The 21,089-nt window shown below is 36.7% G+C and overlaps 1 protein-coding gene across 2 annotated transcripts in view; it reads left to right on the top strand.

Moving 5' to 3' along the window:
* The window catches only part of KIAA1328, a 318,181-nt gene that overhangs the window by 176,316 nt on the left and 120,776 nt on the right, over positions 1 to 21,089 (top strand). For both annotated transcript variants that reach the window (XM_080821739.1, XM_080821740.1), the window contains exon 7: positions 20,401 to 21,074. In XM_080821739.1, the coding sequence (XP_080677865.1) occupies positions 20,401 to 21,074 (674 nt within the window). The remainder of the gene's footprint in view (positions 1 to 20,400; positions 21,075 to 21,089) is intronic.

The raw sequence follows: 21,089 nt of genomic DNA, 5'->3' as shown, positions 1-21,089 counted from the left end.
GAGAGGCAGGCAGAGAGAGAGGAAGGGAAGCAGACTCTCTGCTGAGCAGAGAGCCTGATGCGGGGCTCCATCCCAGGACCCTGAGATCATGACCTGAGCCAAAGGCAGAGGCTTTAACCCACTGAGCAACCCAGGTGCCCCTCTTCTGGTTTCTTAGTATGGAAGCTTACATTGTTGATTGAGATCTTTCTTCTTTTCTAACATAAGTATTTAAGCCTATCAATTTCCCTTAATAAAACTGCTTTAACTGCATCCCCTAATTTTTGATATGTTATGTATTCATTTTCGTTCAGTTCAAAGTATTTTCTAATTTCCCTTGTAATTCCTTTTTGACCGTAGGATATTTGGGTATGTTCCTGAATTTTAAAATAACCGGTGATTTTCTAGATAGCTTTCTATTATTGATTTATTATTTAATTTCTTTGTCTTAATATCAGTTTTTAGTTTGAAGCTTGTTTTATAATTGCATATGATTTATATTGGTGGTTGTTTCGTGCACACTTAAAATGAATGTGAATTAGGTCAAATTTGTTGATAATGTTGTTTTAGGTTTTTCATAAGACTGTTATTTTCTGTTTACTTCTTCTAACACTTACCAAGAGAAGAGTGTTGAAATTTCTGACTTTCGTTGTTAGTAATTCTGTCTTTCATTTTCCTTCTGTCATTTTTGCTTCATATATTTTTAAGCTCAACTATTAAGTATTCATTCATTAAGACCGTTTTGATACTTTGATGAATTGAACCCTTTATCATTATGAAATGTTTTTATTTTTTCCCGGCAATTTTATTGTTCTAAAATCTACTTTGTCTGGGGGTGTCTGGGTGGCTCAGTCTGGGACAACTGGTTTAAACCTCTGACTCTTGATTTTAGCTCAAGTCATGATCTCAGGGTCATGAGATTGAGCCCCACATTAGGCTCTGCTCTGAGCATGGAATCTGCTTAAGATTCTCTCTCATCCTCTCCCTCTGCCCCTCCCTGCTCTGTGTGTACCCACACTCTTTTTATCTCCGAAAAAAGAAAATGATAATAAATAAAATAAAATCTACTTTGTCTAAAATGACCATAACCATTCCAGCTTTTTTTTTTTTTGCTTCATGGTTTGAATGATACATGCTTTTCTATTCAGTTTATTTCTAATCTTTTTTTTGTCTTTACATTGTATGTGAGTTTCCTTGGAAGCATGAAATTGAGTCTTGCTTTTTGTCCAACCTGAGAGCCTTAGCCTTTAATTTGATGTATTTATTTACATTTATTATAATTATTGATATATTTTATTTCAGTCTACCATGTTGCCATTTAATTTCTCTCTGTTCATCTGTACTTCTTTCTGTCCTCTTCTTTTAGGTTAATTGATTATATTTTAGTATTTCTTTATTTTCATTTTTGAGTTATTAGCCATGACTCTGTTTTGTTTTTCGTAGTTCTAAGTTTTATAATGTTAACCTTTAACTTATCCCAATCTACCTTCAAATAGTACTATTAGATGTTATATTGAATATGTGAACCTTCTATCAGTATACTTTTGTCCTTTGTGCTATTATTCTCAAACATTTTACTTCCACATACATTTAAAATACTTTTTATTACTGTATTAAACATTGAGTTAATCTTTCAGAAAGATTAATTAATGAGTAAAAAAAACCTTTTATGTTTACCAACTTTGTTATCATTTATAATTGTTACCACTTGTAACATTTTAATTTTCTTTCAGTATGTCCAGGTTCCCATCTGTTGTCATTTCCTTGTTACTGAAAAACTTGTTTGACCTTTCTTATAGTGCACATTTTTTAAAATCTTTTTAATTTTTTTTAAAGATTTTATTTTATTTATTTGACAGAGAGAGAGATAGAATCACAAGTAGGCAGAGCAGCAGGCAGAGAGAGAGGGAGAAGCAGGCTCCCCGCTGAGCAGAGAGCCTGATGTGGGGCTCAATCTCAGGACCCTGAGATCATGACCTGAGCCGAAGGCAGAGGCTTAACCCACTGAGCCACCCAGGTGCCCCTCTTATAGTGCACATTTGCTGTTAGTGAATTACCTTAGCTTTTGTTTTTCTGGGAAAAAAATAATTTCATTTTCATTTCTGAAATCTATTTTTTAATATAGTATTTGATATAGAATTCTAGGTTGACCATCCTTTAAGCTCTTAGAAAATGTCATATTATCATCATTTGACTTGCATAGTTTCTGATAAGAAGTCTGCCATAGTTCTTTGTTTTATGCCTGTAATGTTTTCTTTTTCTCTGATTACTATTGAAATTGTTTATCACCAGTTTTTGGCTATTTTATTATGATGTGCATTGGGTTCTTGTACTTTTCTCACATGGACTTTATTGGGCTTCTTCAACAAATTTGAAAAAATTTAGACCATTCTTTCAAATATTTTTTCTATTGTTTCCCCACCCCCATTGTTTTTTTTCTGGTATTCCAGTGTGTTTATTTGTGTGTGTGTGTATGTGTGTATACACGTACAGGTATGTATACATATATGCATATAGCTAGAGATACACAAATACATAAATATATTAAATTGTTTGGTGTTTTACAAGGATTACCAGTATTGTTTTTCTCTTTATCTCTGTTTTCTTTTTTATTTTATTTTATTTTATTTTATTTCTTTTCAGTGTTCTAAAGTTCATTGTTTATGCACCACACCCAGTGCTCCATACAATACGTGCCCTCCATAATACCCACCACCAGGCTCACCCAACCCCTCACACCCCTCCTCCGAAACCCTCAGTTTATTTCTCAGAGTCCATAGTCTCTCATGGTTTGTCTCCCACTCCGATTTCCCCCGTCTCACTTCTCTTCTCCATCTCCCAATGTCCTCTGTGTTATTCCTTATGCTCCACAGGTAAGTGAAACCATATGATACTTGACTCTCTCTGTTTGACTTATTTCACTCAGCATAATCTCTTCCAGTCCCATCCATATTAATATAAAAGTTGTGTATTCGTCCTTTCTGATGGAGGCATAATACTCCATTGTATATATGGACCACATCTTCTTCTTCTTCTTTTTTTTTTTTTTAAGATTTTTATTTATTTATTTGACAGACAGAGATCACAAGTAGGCAGAGAGGCAGGCAGAAAGAGAGGAAGAAGCAGGCTCACCGCTGAGCAGAGAGCCCGATGTGGGGCTCAATCCCAGGACCCTGGGATCATGACCTGAGCCGAAGGCAGAGACTTTAACCCACTGAGCCACCCAGGCGCCCTGGACCACATCTTCTTTATCCATTCGTCTGTTGAAGGGCATCTTGGTTCTTTCCACAGTTTGGCAACTGTGGCCATTGCTGCTATGAACATTGGGATAAAAGTGGCCCTTCATTTCACTATATCTGTATCTTTGGGGTAAATACCCAGTAGTGCAATTGCAGGGTCATAGGGTAGCTCAGCAGGGAGTCTGTTTCTCTCTGCTCCTCTGCTCCTCCACCCCAACTTGTGCTCCCTCTAATGTTCTTAAATAAATAAATAAAATCTTTTTTTTTTTTTAAGATTTTATTTGTTTATTTGAGAGAGAGTGAGTGCATGCACATGAGCAGGGGGAGGAACAGAGAGGGAGAGAAATGAAGGGGGAAAGAATCTCAAGCAGACTCCCCACAGAGTGGGGAGCTCGAGCTCAACCCTGAGATTATGACCTCAGTTGAAACTTCTTCAACGTAACATTACACTTAACTGACTAAGCCACCCAGACACCCCTCAAGGTCTATTTCTAAACTGTTTTAGAGTGATTCTAGTTTAGCCTTTACTCTAGGGGTAATTTCTCCACGTGCCTAAGGTGTGACCCTTTTGTGATCTATCTTGAATGTTCTTCGTATTCAATGAAACCTCTCTTCTGTGGCTTGTGTGACCTCCCTGACTTAAACTTTCTGAGTTGTTCTTTTTGGAGTTTTCCTGTAATTCTTCCTACCCTGGAGTTCCTCATAAGTTTTCATCCTTATATGTATTCATCTTTATATGCATATATGTACAGCCAAAGAACCAAGGAGACCCTTTTGCTGTCTTTCCTTGGATACTTAGTCCTTCAGATTCTACCCATTTCAGCCTCCTTCAACTCCAGTCTCTGACTTCTTAACTCAGTTGAGAATGTTGGACTCTATTTGTGTTCTTCCTCCTCTGTGCTACCATTCAGAAGTTACCTTCACACAGAAAGCTTATGTTATTGTAGGATTTACTGGATTTTCTTCTTTTCTTTCAGATGTCACAATCTCTGCTACCTCTTTCCTACCTTCTGAAATAGGCTTTTCCTACATTTTGTCAGTTTTTCTTTAAGATTGGGACTTAATTTTTGATCCTCTTACTCCCTCAGGACTAGAAGCAAAATCTGTCACTTTCATTTTTTTTGTCACATTCATTTTTAATAAATATTTTCAGTAGGCAACTGAATTCCTTTCAATTGAAAGTCTTATTATTCTCTCTTTGAAAGTAAGATGCTTGTTTTTAATGTTGAGCATGTTGGATTTTGGCTGTTGGCTGTTGAGCATGTTTTGTCCTGTTTTCAGCAGTCATACCATTATGTGCTCTAGGTGTGGTTTTCTTTATATATAATCTCCTTTGGATTCATATTACTTCTTAAATTTGTGCCTTGATAACAGTTTTGAAAATTTTTTTATCTCTTCAGATATTACTTCTTTCTTATTCCCTCTTTTCCCTTCTAGTATTGTATTTATTTTAGGCTTTTGCCTCATGTTGCACACATTCTTTTATACATTTCCATCCTTTTGTATCCATGTCTTCAAGTTGGTCTAGATATTTTCTTCTGGCTTTTATTCCAATTCACTAATTGTCCCCTCAGATATATCTAACCTGCTATTAAGTTTTTAACTATATGTATTATATTTTCAGTCCTAAAATTTCCATTTGATTTTTCTTCTAGTTTATAGTTCTCTGCAGTATTCTCCATGATATTTAATTTCTTAGTTATAAATAATAGTTACTTTAAAGTCATATTTGATAATGCCAACATGTAAATCTCTTGTGGTTCTATTTCTTTTGCCTTTTTTTCTCTTGTAAATTTGTTATTTTTATCTTTTTGTATCCTTCCTTATTTTTTATTGAATGTCAGACAGCATCTCTGAAAATATTATTTATAATATACGTCTCTAGTGTTATCCTTCTCCAGTGAGAATTTGCTTTTTCTTCTTGTAGGCAGTTAGCTTTGATTCAAATTACCTTAACCTAATCTGGGACTGAGTAGATTTTGAAGTTCAACTTCAGTATGTGCATGGGCTTTTCTATTTCTATTTTATTTTTACTACTAGCTTTTCAGGGTCTCAATGGAAAGCCTGAGTTTTTTGACAGGACCTTTTTCTTGGCAGGTTCTGAAATCCAAATTTTGTTTCCAGTCCTGTGAGACTGCTTACAGCTCTTCTCAGCTTCTCAGCTAGCATCCTAATTTAGAATGTCTTGAACCGAAAAGTGACAACTAATGTCAAACTATCTTTTCTTGTTTACCTTCAATCTGGGATCCTGGCCTCTTCATGTCCTCACTACCTTGGTAACACATCAGTGCTTTCAAACAGATTTTTTAAAACAGTTTGTCCTCATAGTTATTCATGAAGGGAGGTTGACTGAAATAAACTAATCCACAATGGATTTTGCTCAACCTGTTTGAGAATTTGAAGGTATTAGACCCTGAAGAAATTCCATAGAGTATTTAATCGACAAATTGTAGAAAGTTTGTTGGTGCCTGCCTTCTACTGTAGTTCCTTTTTATGCCTTGACTAGGCATCCATTCTCTACCTAGTCCACTTAGTTTCCAAAGATCATTCGATATAATGTATAGATCTGAACACTTTAGTTTTAATTATATTATTTCAATTCAATTTTTTAGGTGTTTTCATCTGTGATAGGCCTTCCTTCTTCCTTTGTCTTTTTCTGTCTCCCCATATAAACTTCATGTCTCGATTCCTTCTGGTACTGAGTAGATTATCTTGCATTTTATTATTTTATTTCCTTCCAACTACCCACCATTTGGCTCATGGGTCATCTCCTGTATTAGGTGGGTATAGAAAACTTAAAGTGAAACTTCTTTAACGTGACATTTACACCATTTATACTCTGTCATCTACCGATATTTTGGCTTCATCCACTCCCCATCCCCCTGTCCACCATGCTCTGGACTACTTAGACTTTACCATACATACTCATCTTCATAATCCTTGTTTTTCTACTCATATTTTCCCCTCTGCCTGAAATGTCTTATCCTACCACACTACACACCATCACACATACCTTTATCATTAATAAACTCCATTCTGTCTTCCAAAATGTAATTGAAATATCTTCTCTACTATGAAAACTTCCCAACTTCCCTTCCCCCCACTAGAGGCAAATCTAATCTCACTAATGCTCTGCTCCTCAACTCTTTGCATATAAGACCCATTTTTTTAAAAATTTTTTTTTAAAGAGAGAGAACACAAGGTTGAAGAGGGTGAGGAGGGGCAGAGGGAGATAAGGACTCTTAAGCAGGCTCCACACCCAGCATGGAGCCTGATGCCAGGCTCGATCTCATGACTCTGAAATCATGACCTAAGCCAAAATCAGGAGTCACTCAACCAACTGAGCTACCCAGGCGCCCCTGCACATCACTCTTCATGGATCTTATCAAATAAAATGTTTTTCCCCTTAGCCAAAATTTGAGGGTCATGAAGGTTTTCATTTTCTTTATTGAGCTTTATATTCCTGTCACCTAGCACAATAACTGCCAGATCCCTATGCTACTTGCTCACCCCATGGTGGGAGCTTGTACTTTGGGTAAATTGCAGAACGGGAGGAGGATAATAATACTGAATCTGTTTATCCATGGTATTTTATTTATATTTATGCTTCTGTTACATGGCTAGACAGTTATCCAAGACTTGGCTTTTAGCTGCACAAGTTTTACCGTTCCTATGTATCTTACATTTCATGACTTTATTTAAAAATTAATAATTCCTCCCCAAACACCTAGCATCCTAACTTTCTTTGTACATTTAGCACCTGAGTAGCACCCAAAAGCAGGGAACAGAAGAGAAGCTTATTTTAAGTATTTTTAAAAATAGTTTTAGGATTGCATTTGGGAGTATCTTTTACACATTGGATGGCACCATTAACTGAAAAAGGATTTGGGGAAAAATACAATTAACTTTACATTTTGAAAACCCTGTTTATCCAAAATTTCTATAATTTTTTATTCTGAACTTAATGTTGTCTGTCTCAAAATATGCCAGCCTTGTTTATGATATGAAAGTCAATTATGTTAACACTGATTTTTAAAAAATAACTCAAAGTAGGAATCCTGACACTGTTGCCTTTTATTTCAGGTATTACATCTCATAACTTATTTGCCTATTCCTAATCTAGGTTGATAGAGTACACATGTTTTTTAGTCCCTCAGTGTAGTTTCTTATTTTAAAACCTTTACATGGAGCATTCTAGAAAATAATATAATGATCTGCTTTAAGTTTAAATTCTCATCTCAAAAGCATACAGTGCCCTTATCGTTTACTGTTTCACAGATCCAAACTAAGCAGGCATTGAGACCCCTGAAAGATGTAAGTTGGAATTTTCCCTGAATTTGTGGAATTTTGTAGTAAGCTTTAAACACTCTGAGAGGGGCACCTGGGTGGCTCAGTGGTTTAAGCCTCTGCCTTCGGCTCAGGTCATGGTCTCAGGGTCCTGGGATCGAGCCCCGCGTCTGGCTCTCTGCTCAGCAGGGAGCCTGCTTCCCCCTCTCTCTGCCTGATTCTCTGCCTACTTGTGATCTCTCTCTCTGTGAAATAAATAAATAAAATCTTAAAAAAAATTATTTAAACACTCTGAGAAAAGGTACTTGTAAAAAAAAGTAAGTGGCTCCTGAAAAAAAATAAAACACATTTTGCCAAAAATTATCATCAAGTTCCTTAGTATACATGTTAAGCCGTTTAGCTTAACTTGATACTCTTGCTTCCTGTTTATTGGTTCTTTCAACAAATGTTCATTACTTTAAGTATCTTTTATGTATAAAGACCAGTGTCATTGAAATATGAAATTGAAAGTAACATTGCCCCTCTTCTGAAGTTCTGCACAGTATGCACTGGAGTAGGGCCAAACTATATGCAAAAAAAACATTATATATTAAGCACCTACTATCTCTTACAAGGGTACAACAATAAACAAAAGTAATGGTATCTTTTGAGATCTCCACCCTCAAAGAGTTTGTAGTTTTCATAGGAAAATGGGGAAACTTAGAGATATGAAAACAGCTAGCAGTTAACTAGTATGGAGCAAGATGAAATAAATACAACAATAAAGGAATGAGCAGAATACTGTGGTGCCTCCTGGGGAAGGCACAACCAAGCTGAGCTGGGAGATGGGGAAACCACAGTGGAAGGAGGTGATGCTAAACCAGCCTTGAAGCAGGAGTAACATTTTAAAGGTTAGCAAACGAAGCAGCGCATTTGAGCACAGGGAAATTGTATAAAATTTATTAATTTCTAAATGAAGTTTTTTTTCTTTATTTTTTCCAGTACACTATACTAGCTAATAAATAATGTCCTGAATTTTTTTAAGACTTTATTTATTAGAGAGAGAGCGCTTGAGTGGGAGGGACAGAGGGAGAGGGAGAGAGAATCTGCAACAGACAAACACACTCAGTGTGGAGCCCAACTCAGGGCTCAATCGCACGATCCTGACGTCCTGACCTGAGCCGAAACCAAGTCTAAGGCTTAACTGACTGCAGGCACCCTGCAATGTCCTAAATTTTGAAAAGTCAGGACTTGACTCTATACATGTAAAGGACTAAGATTTCTAAAAGCTCTTGGAGTTCTCAAGAAAGGACTAACCCTTAAGGGTGACCATCTTAAATCTCTTTGGTTTGGTAGTTCTTTGTGCTTTCAGAAATGCTTCTCATTAGTTCTTTCCGATATCCCTGTTCAGCAAACACCTATATGGGGGGGGGGGGAGGGGGAAGGGCATAGAAGACGCTAATCTTTAGTAAAAGGACTGTGATTCATTTCAGGAAATCTTGATATAATAAATAACAGCCTGGTTTTCACTCCCTCCTGTTTAAGTGCTCTTTTTCAGGAGAGTTTTTTTTATTTTTTTGTTTTTTAATTTTTTTGTTTTTACTATCCAGTTTCAAAAATACAACACAGATACTTTTTCCACCTCAGCCAACAACATGAATGCATTCCATGACCTCCCCTTCAGGGACAGTTGGTTATGTTCAAATGGTGTTAACTTTATGTTTTCTAGAAAACATACTAAGAATTCTTTGTTAAGATTTACCTTCATTCAACACAAACTAATCTTGTTTGCTTCCTTTAAAAAGAACTACATTGAAACATCTGCCAACGCTCACTTCTTGTTTCTGTTTTTGAGGCTGAAGGTCACTGGAGTTAATAGAGGAGAGGGCAGTGAACAGATCAGGGGGAACTCTGTTCGGAGCCCTGGGATATACTCGTAAGCACAGGATACACTCTACAAACGTAAAGCCAAGAAGGGTGTGTGGGCCTATTGGTGTAAACTCTTAAGAATCATTTTCTTTTATTGCCTCTAACTGATTCTAAGTACAGTTGACTTTATTACCCAATGTTTTATTTTCATTTTTATGCCTATGAAGCTTGTCCTCACCACTTCTAATTTGTCTTTGTTTCATTTTCTCTATAAGATTATTTCACCTTCTTTCTGATCTTCTTTAAATTAAAACTAGCCCTGTACATCTGTTCCTTTGGGTAGCTATAGAAAACTTTTGTATAAAGCTGCTTTTTTTTTTCTTTTAGCAATGACAATCATATATGTAAAAGCAATTTGAATCAGTACCACTGTTGTGTATTTCTGTGATGTATGGTTGTGCCATCCTATCAGAATATTTAAATCCCATCAAAGTATTGGGATTATCCTCACCACTATACATTTGCTTTATTCAATCTTCATTTGTATCTCTTTCAGATTGAATGGTCAGATTAGTTAGTTACCGATTTAAGTTTTTTAGTGTGTGAATCACATAAGAAAGTTATGTTAAAAAAAAAACAGAATTTGCTAGGGGAAATAGAACCAAAGAACATTCAGTAATTTTGCAGTAACTCTCTTAGTTGATTCCTTAACATTTATTGATTTGTGTGATTTTTCATCTAACCCTTTTTTTTTTTTCATTCATCTCCTTGGGGGTATAACAAGCCAATCACTGAGTTTTTTAGCTCTTAAAGATAGCGTAAGCTATAGAGATCACCAAACCCAACCCCCTATTATACAAATGTCTAAACTGCCTAAGAGTTGTAAAGTAACTTGCCAAAGGAAAAAAAAGAGAGAGAGAGAGAGAGAGATTGAGAGAGAAGAACTCTTAAGTGGCAGAACTAGAATTCTAATCAAGGTCTTTTGACCTCAACTCAGGTATACTGTCAATTATTCCACACTCTCATTCATTCTTACAGCAAATTAACACATTCCAACTTTCAAGAAATGTAGTAATGATTAAAGATTATGAGGTTTAGCCTTTTCTGAGTCTGGTAGTTACTATTAGAAATGTTGGCGCACTTATGGTATACATATCCTAAAAGTTGGTATGGCATTTGGTATCTGTTGCAGTGTTCTGTCATCTGTACATTACTGTGTGTCTGTATTCTTTTAAATCTCATAATTATTGACTTTAATGTCCTTTTAGATTCAATAATCCTAGGTTGTGCCACAATCCCTATGGGAACTAGAATAAGTTATTAGAGCCTTGCAAATGCATTTGACTGCTGTATTCTATTATTTTTCTCTTCCATTGATAGCCTACAGCTTCAGCTGCTGAGCAGCAGAGAGGCTTAAACCTCTAGGGCCCATTAGATTTAACTTGTTTACTGCATTGATATCTATATGTTAAATGACAAGAGAGTTCAGGTTATTGAATAATTTAAAATTCAGCTCTAATTGGTGTCATATGACCTGGAAAAGGCCATGGATGATGCCAAGAGCATGCTGTGAATTTCTTATAAATAATTCATAAATTAGATGATTCATTTGCCTGGATGTCTTCCTAAATGCAAAAGTTTGTAAGTTATAACTGATGATATAACACCTGTAAGTATTTAGTTCATAATGCTGGAAGGTAATCTACCTTGATGATCTTCTTGCAAAATCTGCCAGTATAGGAGAGTTAATTGCACTGGGGAGAATGAACATTTATTTGGGATGAGATTTTGGCAAACCATACAGTGCAGCTGTTGCATTACATAGCTTCTGTCAGCTTGACAACTGGTCCATGTAAGTCTGACTTTAAAAATGCAGCATGTCATTCTATGCCTTATTTCACATTAATTCCAAATGTTCTGGGTAATGCAATGACCTGTCCCACACACAGTAATTTAGGTTTAGAAATATTTAATATAGGTTTTGAATTTCTGACTTCTCAATGAAGGTCACAGGGGGAAATTTTGAGGTTATAAAATAGAGATTTCATTCTTTTTTTTTTTTAAGATTTTATTTATTTATTTGACAGAGATCACAAGTAGGCAGAGAGGTGTTGGGAAGCAGGTTCCCAGCCAAGCAGAAAGCCCGAAGTGGGGCTCGATCCCAGGACCCTGGAATCATGACCTGAGCTAAAGGCAGAGGCTTTAACCCACTAGCCACCCAGGTGCCCCGAGATATCATTCTTAAGGGCTATCTGTGGAAATGTGAGGATTGTTAATAGGGTGCTTTTCAAGATAGTACATTAGTGAAAAAAAAGATAGTACATTAGTGTTTGCCATCAGAGACATGAATATCATCAATAGATCAACAGTATTTATTAGCATTGTTAAGCACTAATTCTGTGGCTAACAATTCATAAATGCATTATAAATAATCACTTCCTAATCGTGAAGAGCAAATAACTACCTGTTGCAAGAAAGAATTACCAGTTTAATTCAACTCTTTTCTTATGGATTCAGAGCAGAGACATTGGCTAGGCCTGTAAAAATGATTTGCAAAAACTCAAAAAAATCACTATTTACGTGTTGATTGTACTTCACAAAGCAATACTGCAGGTGTTATTGTGTTTTTTAACATAGGACATAGAACATAGAACACAGGAAAGCCTTGTATCACCTTAGGAATAGTATGTGATTGTGCGTGTTCATGTATATGTTTGCACACACGTGTGTGCATGTGTACGTATATACAAGAGCATATCATACTGTGTTTTGAGACATCTGCGTTTCCTATGAAGTCTTTTCTAAAATGTCACATAAAAAATAAATAAAACAAAATGTCATATTTTAAGAAGGTATCTTAAAGATTCAGAAAATCTTCTTCCAACTCAGAAATTTACTAATTTCCACTCTCAGAAAATTCTTCATTGTGTCCAAGCTAAGTCTCTCACATTTTTTTAAAACCTATACTTTTCTCACATTTTGTTTGTCTCGTGTTCCATATATTATTTTTATGTTGTCATTAGCATGTATCTACCCAAGTTAGACAACATTGTACTCCAAATATGTCACAAGTCAAAAATGCCTACAGTTTCTCCTCATCTTTCTTTTGTGCTGTGGATCCCATAGGTATCAAATAAAAGACTTTACTGGCTTTTTTGGTGACACTTTTAGAATCTCAACATGTAGTCACAGTTTGTGGTACCTTTTATATAATACAAACCCTAACATGCTACCATTTGAACTCAGCTTTTTTATTTTTTGTGATCTACAGATCATTTTCCTGTCTAAACTTACTTTTTCCATTTTTTTTCCTGCCTCGGTATATTCTTCTGTATACTTTTCTGCTGAATATCATTCTTTTCATCTCTGATTAAGCACTCCATTCAATTCATTTCCATCACACAATGATAGCCCACACTTTTGTAGGGGTTGGGTTGGGTTTGGTGATCTCTATAGCTTAGGCTATCTTTAAAAGCTAAAAAAAACTCAGTGATTGGCTTGTTATACCCCCAAGGAGATGAATGAAAAAAAAAAAGGGTTAGATGAAAAATCACACAAATCAATAAATGTTAAGGAATCAACTAAGAGAGTTACTGCAAAATTACTGAATGTTCTTTGGTTCTATTTCCCCTAGCAAATTCTGTTTTTTTAACATAACTTTCTTACATGATTCACACACTAAAGAACTTAAATCGGTATCTTAACTAATCTGATCATTAAATCTGAAAGAGATACAAATGAAGATTGAATAAGGCAAATGTATAGTGATGAGGATAATCCCAATACTTTGATGGGATTTAAATATTTTGATAGGATGGCACAACCATACATCACAGAAATACACAACAGTGGTACTGATTCAAATTGCTTTTACATATATGATTGTCATTGCTAAAAGAAAAAAAAGCAGCTTTATACAAAAGTTTGTGATAACCCATCACAAGTCATATTGTTCAGTGTGCTTATTGGGTTTTAAGCATATCTAAGCATATTCATAGAGTCCTTTATTTGGAGGAGCACTCAGTGTAATCATCAGGCTTAATTGGCAAACTATAGCAGGCCAAATCCAGTCTCATGATTTAAGAATAGTTTTTAACTTTTTTAATGGTTGGGGAGAAAAGAATATTTTATGAAATGGGAAAATTACCTTGAAATTCAAATTTCAGTGTCCATAAATAAGGTTATACTGGACCAGTCATTCATTTCTGTATTATCTCTTGCTTTTACACCACAGAAGTGGAACTGAGTAGTTATGACAAAAACCATACAGCCTGCAAAGTCTAAAATGTTTGTCATTTATCCCTTCACAGAAGAAGTTAGGTAACATTTGCTGTAGAGCTATGAAAATGAACAAGTTACAGCCACATGCCATATTGTGTATAAAGAAGTCAGACACAGAATAATATTTTTCATATTATTCCATTTATATTTTAAAAATAAACAGGTATGGACTTTCAAGCAGGGAAGTATTCAGCAGAGAATTTATTCCCATAAAAGTCATAAGATAGTCATTCCCTTGGACAGGAGAGATAGAGAGCAGATGTGCTGTGCCTATATGCAGATGGTCTTCTGCATATAGGCAACATTCTGCCTCTCAGTTGTTGGTTACATGGACAGACATTGTCTTGTGATTATTCACTGAGATGGTTATATTGGTTTAGTGCCCTTTTCTGTGTTTATTGTATTTTATATTAAAGAAGTTTTTTTTAAAAGCTACATTATGGAGGGGTGCATGGGTGGCTCAGTTGGTTGGGCGGCTGACTTTTGGTTTCCACTGCAGTCATGATCTTGGGGTCATGGGATCGAGCCCCTAGGTGTGGATCCATGCTAAGCAGGGAGTCTGTCCCTCTCCCTCCGCCTCTGCGCCTTACACTGTGACACTCCCCTGCACGCTCTAGCTCTCTCTCTCATATAAATAAATAAAATCGTGTTAAAAAAAAAAAAAAGCTACATCATGGGGTAATGGAAGACTAAAGATCTGAAGCAAGATGTATTCCCACTTATCACATATGGTGTTGACGTGATCTTGGGAAAGTTGTGTCAATTCATTGAACTTCGTCTTTTCATCTGAAAATTGGCAACTATAATAACTATCTTGCAGAGTTGTTAAGAATTACATGTTGAATATGTAAAATGTTTAGCATAGTACACAGTAAACTCTGAGTTAAGAATGGCCAAAGTGACAGGGTTTTCTGGGAGCATGTTATGCATTCAGTGGTCAGTGGAGGTGAACATTTAGAGCCAAGTTTTCTCATCAGAAAGAATTTACAGAAAGTTGTCTTCCCTAACCTTCGTTTTTCATTTTGCATCTCAGTTCTTTAAAGATTATTTTGAATTATAGGGGCACTGGGTGGCTCTGCCGGTTAAGCTTCTGCCTTTGGCTCAGGTCATGATCTCAAGGTTCTAAGATCAAGCCCCTCATCAGGCTCCCTGCTCAGTTGGGAGTCTGCTTCTCCCTCTTCCTCTGCCTCCTACCCCTGTTCATGCTCTGTCTCTCACTCTCTCTTTCTCTCTCAAATAAATAAAATCTTTTTAAAATTTTAAAAATTAAAAAATTAGAATTATTTTGAATAATTGAAAGGTATTGGTTTTACCAAGCACTTAATAAAATAAGATATCTTAATGGGTAATAAGCACATGTTAAATACTATCATTACATATCAGGAAAATGCAAAATAAAATCATAGAGAGATTTCACTACACACCAGATTGGCTTAAAGTAAAAACATACTATCAATGTGGGCAGCTCTTTCTGCCCACAGGTCCTATCCCTGTGCTTTAATAAAACCACTTTTTTTGGACCTAAAAAAAAAAAAAAGTGTTAGTGTGAATATGAAACAACTGGGATTCTTTAGTGTGCTGATGCAGCTGTAAAATAGAATGACCACTCTGGAAGACTTATTGGCTATTTCTAATAAAGTCAACCACATGACATACCCTATGCCCAAGAGAAATAAATACATGTTTCTAGAAAAAAGACATGTATAAAGGGGCACCTGGGTGGCTCAGTTTGTTAAGCATATGACTCCTGATTTTGGCTCAGATCATGATCTCACAGTCATGAGATCAAGAACTGCATTGGGCTCCATGCTGGGCATGCAGCCTGCTTAGGATTCTCTCTCTTCCTCTCCCTCTGCCCCTCTTCCCTTAAAAAAAAAAGACTTGTATAAGGGATTGCTAGCAACTTTATTCACAGTAGCCCTAAACTAGGAGCAACCTAATCCAATAAGAGAATGAATAAATGAATTTTGCTATATTCATACAATGAAATACTGTGTAGCAATAAAAAAGAATTATATATTAATACAGGCAACAACATGAAGGAAGCTCAACGTTATGTTGAGCTTAAGAAGCCAGCCACAGGGGTGCCTTGGGGGCTCAGTCAGTTGAGTGTCTGACTCTTGATTTCAGCTTGGATCATGATCTCATGGTTGGTGAGACTGAGTCCCTCTTTGGGCTCTGCACTCAGCTCGGAGTCTGCTTAGGATTCTCTCTCTCCTCTTCCTCTGCCCTCCCCATGCTCTGCCATTCACTCACGCTCACTCTCAAAAATGAATAAATAAAGTCTTAAAAAAAAATAAGTTAGCCACAAAAGAATAGCATACTTTATGATCCCATTTATATGAGGCTAAACATAGGGAAAACTGATCTGTGGTCATAGAACTGAGAATAATGGTTACCTCTGGGAATGTAAAGATGTTGGTTTGAAGGAAAGGAAAAGTGAATTGGAGGAAATCAGAAGGGAAGACGAACCATGAGAGACTGTGGACTTTGAGAAATAAACTGAGTGTTTTAGAGGGGAGGGGGATGGGGGGATGGGTGAGTCTGGTGGTGGGTATTAAGGAGGGCATGTATTGCATGGAACACTGGGTGTGGTACATAAACAATGAATTTTGGAACACTGAAAAAAAGATATTGGTTTGACTAGAAAGGGCACAAGGAACTTTTTGGGGTAATAATGATTACATGGGTATATGCAAATGTAAAAATTTATCAAGCTATACACGTAAGATGTGCATTTTAGTATATGTAAATTACGCTTCCATAAAAAAAAATCTATTGGTTCCTCAATTAGTGTTATATATCTGAAAAATTCATATCAAACCCATATGCCAGAGACAGCAGTTTGGGATTTGTTAGTTTAAGCCTTAGTTACAAGAAGTTACATTTGTAAACATCTCATAGAAAGCAGAGAGCAGCAACTCCAAAAAGAAAAACACATCTGTTTCATTCAGGCCCATTGTGACTTCCATGTGTCCCAGAGGCAATATTTGTCTCTAATAAAATAACTTAATTTCTTATATTCAAATTCTAACAGGCAGTTTTCTCTTTCTTCTCTCTTCCTCTTCCTTAGTAGCACATAATACAGCCTAATCATGGATTCTGGTTTTCATTTCTAATATTCTGTGACCCATAACCCAACTTGACTTTATCTACTTGATCTGATACAGTTAGCCCCTAGTCACTATGTGTATGCCCCAGTGCTATACATCCCAAGGTATAAATATAGCCCCTGACCTCAAGAATTGTTGAGGCAGAGAAGTCCATGATAACAACAGTAGTATAATTACAATAGGAAACATGGTTTGAATACTGACTTTAGGTTAGGCAGTATCCAAAGCGCTTTACATGAATCACAACAACCCTAAGAGGCAGTGCAAGATGTCAGGGTAAGACTGACATCTTTTGTATGAGGACAGAGATGAAGAACCTCTTTATTATCTCAAGCATTTCAACTCCGGCCCAACCTGCGATCCTCACTGCAGCAAAGTAAAGCTGAATAACAGAACTCATTCTCTCCCCCCCCCGCCCCAACTCCCGAACTCATTCTTTTTAGAGGTAATCTGTTGTACCTGCACCTGTCTCTTGGAGATCTGACCCCCCAACCAACACACACATACCCCATAATGTTCTCCTTGAAAAAAGTTAGGGTAAATATAAGAGGGTTTTTTTTTTCCTTTTTGTAAAATAGTACCCTTATAAATTGGCACCTTTAATAACTGCTTGTCTGACAACCATGTTCAGTTTTGAGGTAGATGCTGTCTTTTTTAAAACAGATGCCTGTTTTACTGATGAGAAAACTGAGGGTCAGGCAAGTTGAATAATGTGCTTTGTTTGTTTTGAATTGCTGTGTAACAAATTATTACAAATTTACTGGTTTACTACACACACACATTTAGTATCTCACAGTTTCTGTGGGTCATGAGTCAGGCACAGGTTAGTTGGGGCCTCTGCTCAGGGTCATAGAAAACTGCAGTCAAGGTGACAGTTGGGCTGTGTTCTAATCTGGAGCTCTAGGTCCCCTTCCAAACTCACGTGGCTGTTGGCAGAATTTAGTTCTTGCATCTGCATGACAGATGCATCATTTTTGCATCTTTTTGCTAGCTGTTAGGTGGAAACTGCCTTCTGTTCCAGAAGTCGTTGCCACATGACCCCCTTCATTGGTCCTCCCACAACATGTTAGCTTATTTCTTCAAGGCCACTCTCTGACATTAGGGAGGGCACCAGACCCTTTTTTAAAGGACTCCTTAATTAGGTCTGGCCCATATAAGGTAATCTCCTTTTTGTTAATTCAAAATCAGCTGATGAGGAGGAGCCTTAGTTAAATCTGTAACATCCCTTTGGCCATTTACTGTAGCATAATAATGGGATTCATATCTCATCATGTTCACAAAGTCTACCCACACTCAAGGGGAGGAGATAATACAAAGTGGGTAAATCAAGAGGTCAGGAATCTTTGGGGACCGTCTTGGAATCCTGCCTACCAACATGTACAGTCACCTATCAGGTAATTGGCAAAGCAGTATTCTCTTTAAGCAGAGTATGCATCAAAATCATTATGTAGAACTGCCTCAAAAACAGAAAAACTTAACTACCAAAAAATTTTTTAATATTCCAAATACCTGACATTTATGAATAATTTAATAATTAGCACCATTAACAGAAGTATCAGCTATGTCAATACCTAAAAATGCACATATGTAAGGAACAAAAATAAGACCATAAAATAATACATATGTGCCATTGTTATGTTGCTAATACACGAATTAGGAAATATATGATAATGTTAAATAGCTGATTTAAGTTTCCAGACCTTTAAAAAATTTACCTATCATTTTTAAAATATAATGATTCTCTAAAAAGATAGCTTACCATACAAAATAGCAGATGATAAATGTTAAATATTTGTTTTGACAGTAAGTGCTACAGAAGTTCAGAGTAGGGGAGATTAATGTGGACTAGAATTTCCCTTTAGTTGTAAAATAAGGTTAATTTTTTTATGAGGTAGTTTATCATAAATTTTGCCCTAGGACTAGTTTCTTTTCTGGAGCTTGCAACCTATTCAGTGTCATCTGCTCAGTGTAAAGGATTACGTGGCCCAGAAGTGGTGGCTTATTCTCAGTTGATTAGAACTCCTTTAGTATTGCTGTAGAAACTCAGAATTTTCCAAGTCGTTGTAATATCAGAAAATAGGAAACATGGTGTTCCTGTGTATCTGTTGACACTTTTTTTTTTAAGATTTTATTTATTTATTTATTTGACAGAGGTCACAACTAGGCAGAGAGGCAGACAGAGAGAGAAAAGGGGAAGCAGGCTCCCCGCTGAGCAGAGAACCCGATGTGGGGCTCCATCCCAGGACCCTGGGACCATGACCTGAGCCGAAGGCAGAGGCTTTGACCCACTGAGCCACCCAGATGCCCCTGTTGATGCTTTTTACCAGTCAGTTCATCATTTTCATCTATTGCAAAGTTAATTGGTAGGATTTTTTTTTCTACCTTCTGCTAGGGATCACAATTATTCATTTATTCCATGTCTCCAGAATAAGATAAGCATCTCAACTATTTATGAGTTCTAATTTTAAAGAGAGGTGGTAGACTGAATAATGCCCCCCCCCAAATATACCCATGTCCTAATTCCTGGAACCCATGAATGTCTCTTTATATGACACAAGGGATTTTATATGACAAGAGACTTTATAGATGTGATTAAGTTAATGATTTTGAGATTAGGAAAGTATCCAGGATTACCTGGCTGAGCCTCATGTTATCAAAACAGTGCTATAAGAGGGACAAAGGAGGAATCAGATGCCCCATGATACAGATCAGTGGTTCTCAAAGTGTGATCCCAGGCGAACAGCATCAGTATCATCTGGCAACTGGCTAAAAACGCAGCTTCTCCAGCTCTGCTCCAGACTTCCTGAATGGGAAACTCTGGGGATGAAGCCCAGCAGTTCACATTTAACAGTTCCTCCAGGTGATTCTGATACATGCTAAAGTTTGAGAATCACTGGTATAAAGTAAGTTTTCCTCTCCCTGATAGAACAGGCCTGAGGCTAAAATACTGGGAAAGCTCATTCTATTGGCCTGCCAAAGGTAATTTGCAACTACTTCCTTCCTGCATGAGTTGTATCAGGCTATAATCACTTGAACAGCTTAATTGAAAAATCACTTATGTTTATAGCTGAAATTAAATATGTTTTGTATTTAAATAACTGCTTTTGATTAGAATCATATTTTGGGGGAAGTGCTTCATTTTGTGTGCTGTAAATATATTTATAAAAACTCGTCAAATTTCTAGCGGTAACTAACATCCTATTCAGTATAAGATGAAATGTGTTACATCAGATTTCACAGTGTGTAATGGACAGAGGGCATTAGAAGAGGTATTTAAGGTGGCTGAGTAGATTTCTTGGCTTAGTATTTGAAAGTAAACATTTTAAGACATTAACATTTAATGTTTTTGCCTCTTCTCAAAGTTGATTTTATGTAACCCTCATCATTTGCAACTCCTGTCGTCTTGCTTAAGCAGCAAATAGCAACACTTTCTTTTTCTCATCCTTATGGATTTACTGAAATATAGATTGTTTGAAAATGGTTTTAGCTTTGTGGTGCATGTCTCTTCAGCTGTGTGAATATGATCATTTATTATTTAAGAAGACAAAACAACAACTCTGTTTTGGTAAACATGTATCATTGATTTCTGAAAAACCAAAAGAACTCATTTCACTGTACTCTTATCTGACAAATGATCTTTCGGTTCCTTTTAGGCATCCGATAGGAAAAGCACTCTTCGGTCTTCAGCTATGGAACTAGATGGTTCCTATTTGAGTGTAGCCAAATCACAAACCTGCTATCAAACCAAGCAGAGGCCTAAGTCTACAAACCAGGACTCCGCTTCAGAAGCCCTTCTGGAGTTTAGGAATAATTCTTTGAAACCAGCAGACTTTCATTATCCCAAAACGGACCTAGACAGGGTGCCATCAGAGACCAGAACATGTGATTATGGATCCCCAGGGAGAAAACTAGCAGATACAGTCCCTACAGAGAAGGTTCCACCAGCAGAACTGAAGATGAAAGAATGCCAAACCCTGAAGCCTGTTCCATCCAGTCAGTGTTGTGGTCATAGACTTTCTGAAAACGCAGATCCTATTCCTGAAAGCCATCCTACACACATGGCCCCTCAATATTCCAGAGCACATCTGGAATCATGCGGTTATTGTGGGCTTTCCTGGACATCCCGGATGCATGGTCAAGGGACACAGCAGTCTAGTGAAACTGAGGTCAAAAAGCAGCTCTCAGAAAATAGAAGGCACCAACTTATGCTTCAGAAAATGGAGCTGGAAATTGAAAAAGAGCGCCTTCAGCATCTGCTGACCCAGCAGGAGACAAAGCTTCTCCTAAAACAGCAGCAGCTTCATCAGTCTCGACTGGATTACAATTGGTAAGTCTTGCTTAT

The sequence above is a fragment of the Martes martes genome (assembly GCF_963455335.1).
Source record: "Martes martes genome assembly, chromosome: 13".
Classification (NCBI taxonomy): Eukaryota; Metazoa; Chordata; class Mammalia; order Carnivora; family Mustelidae; genus Martes; species Martes martes.
This window is presented reverse-complemented; position numbering and strand designations above follow the sequence as displayed.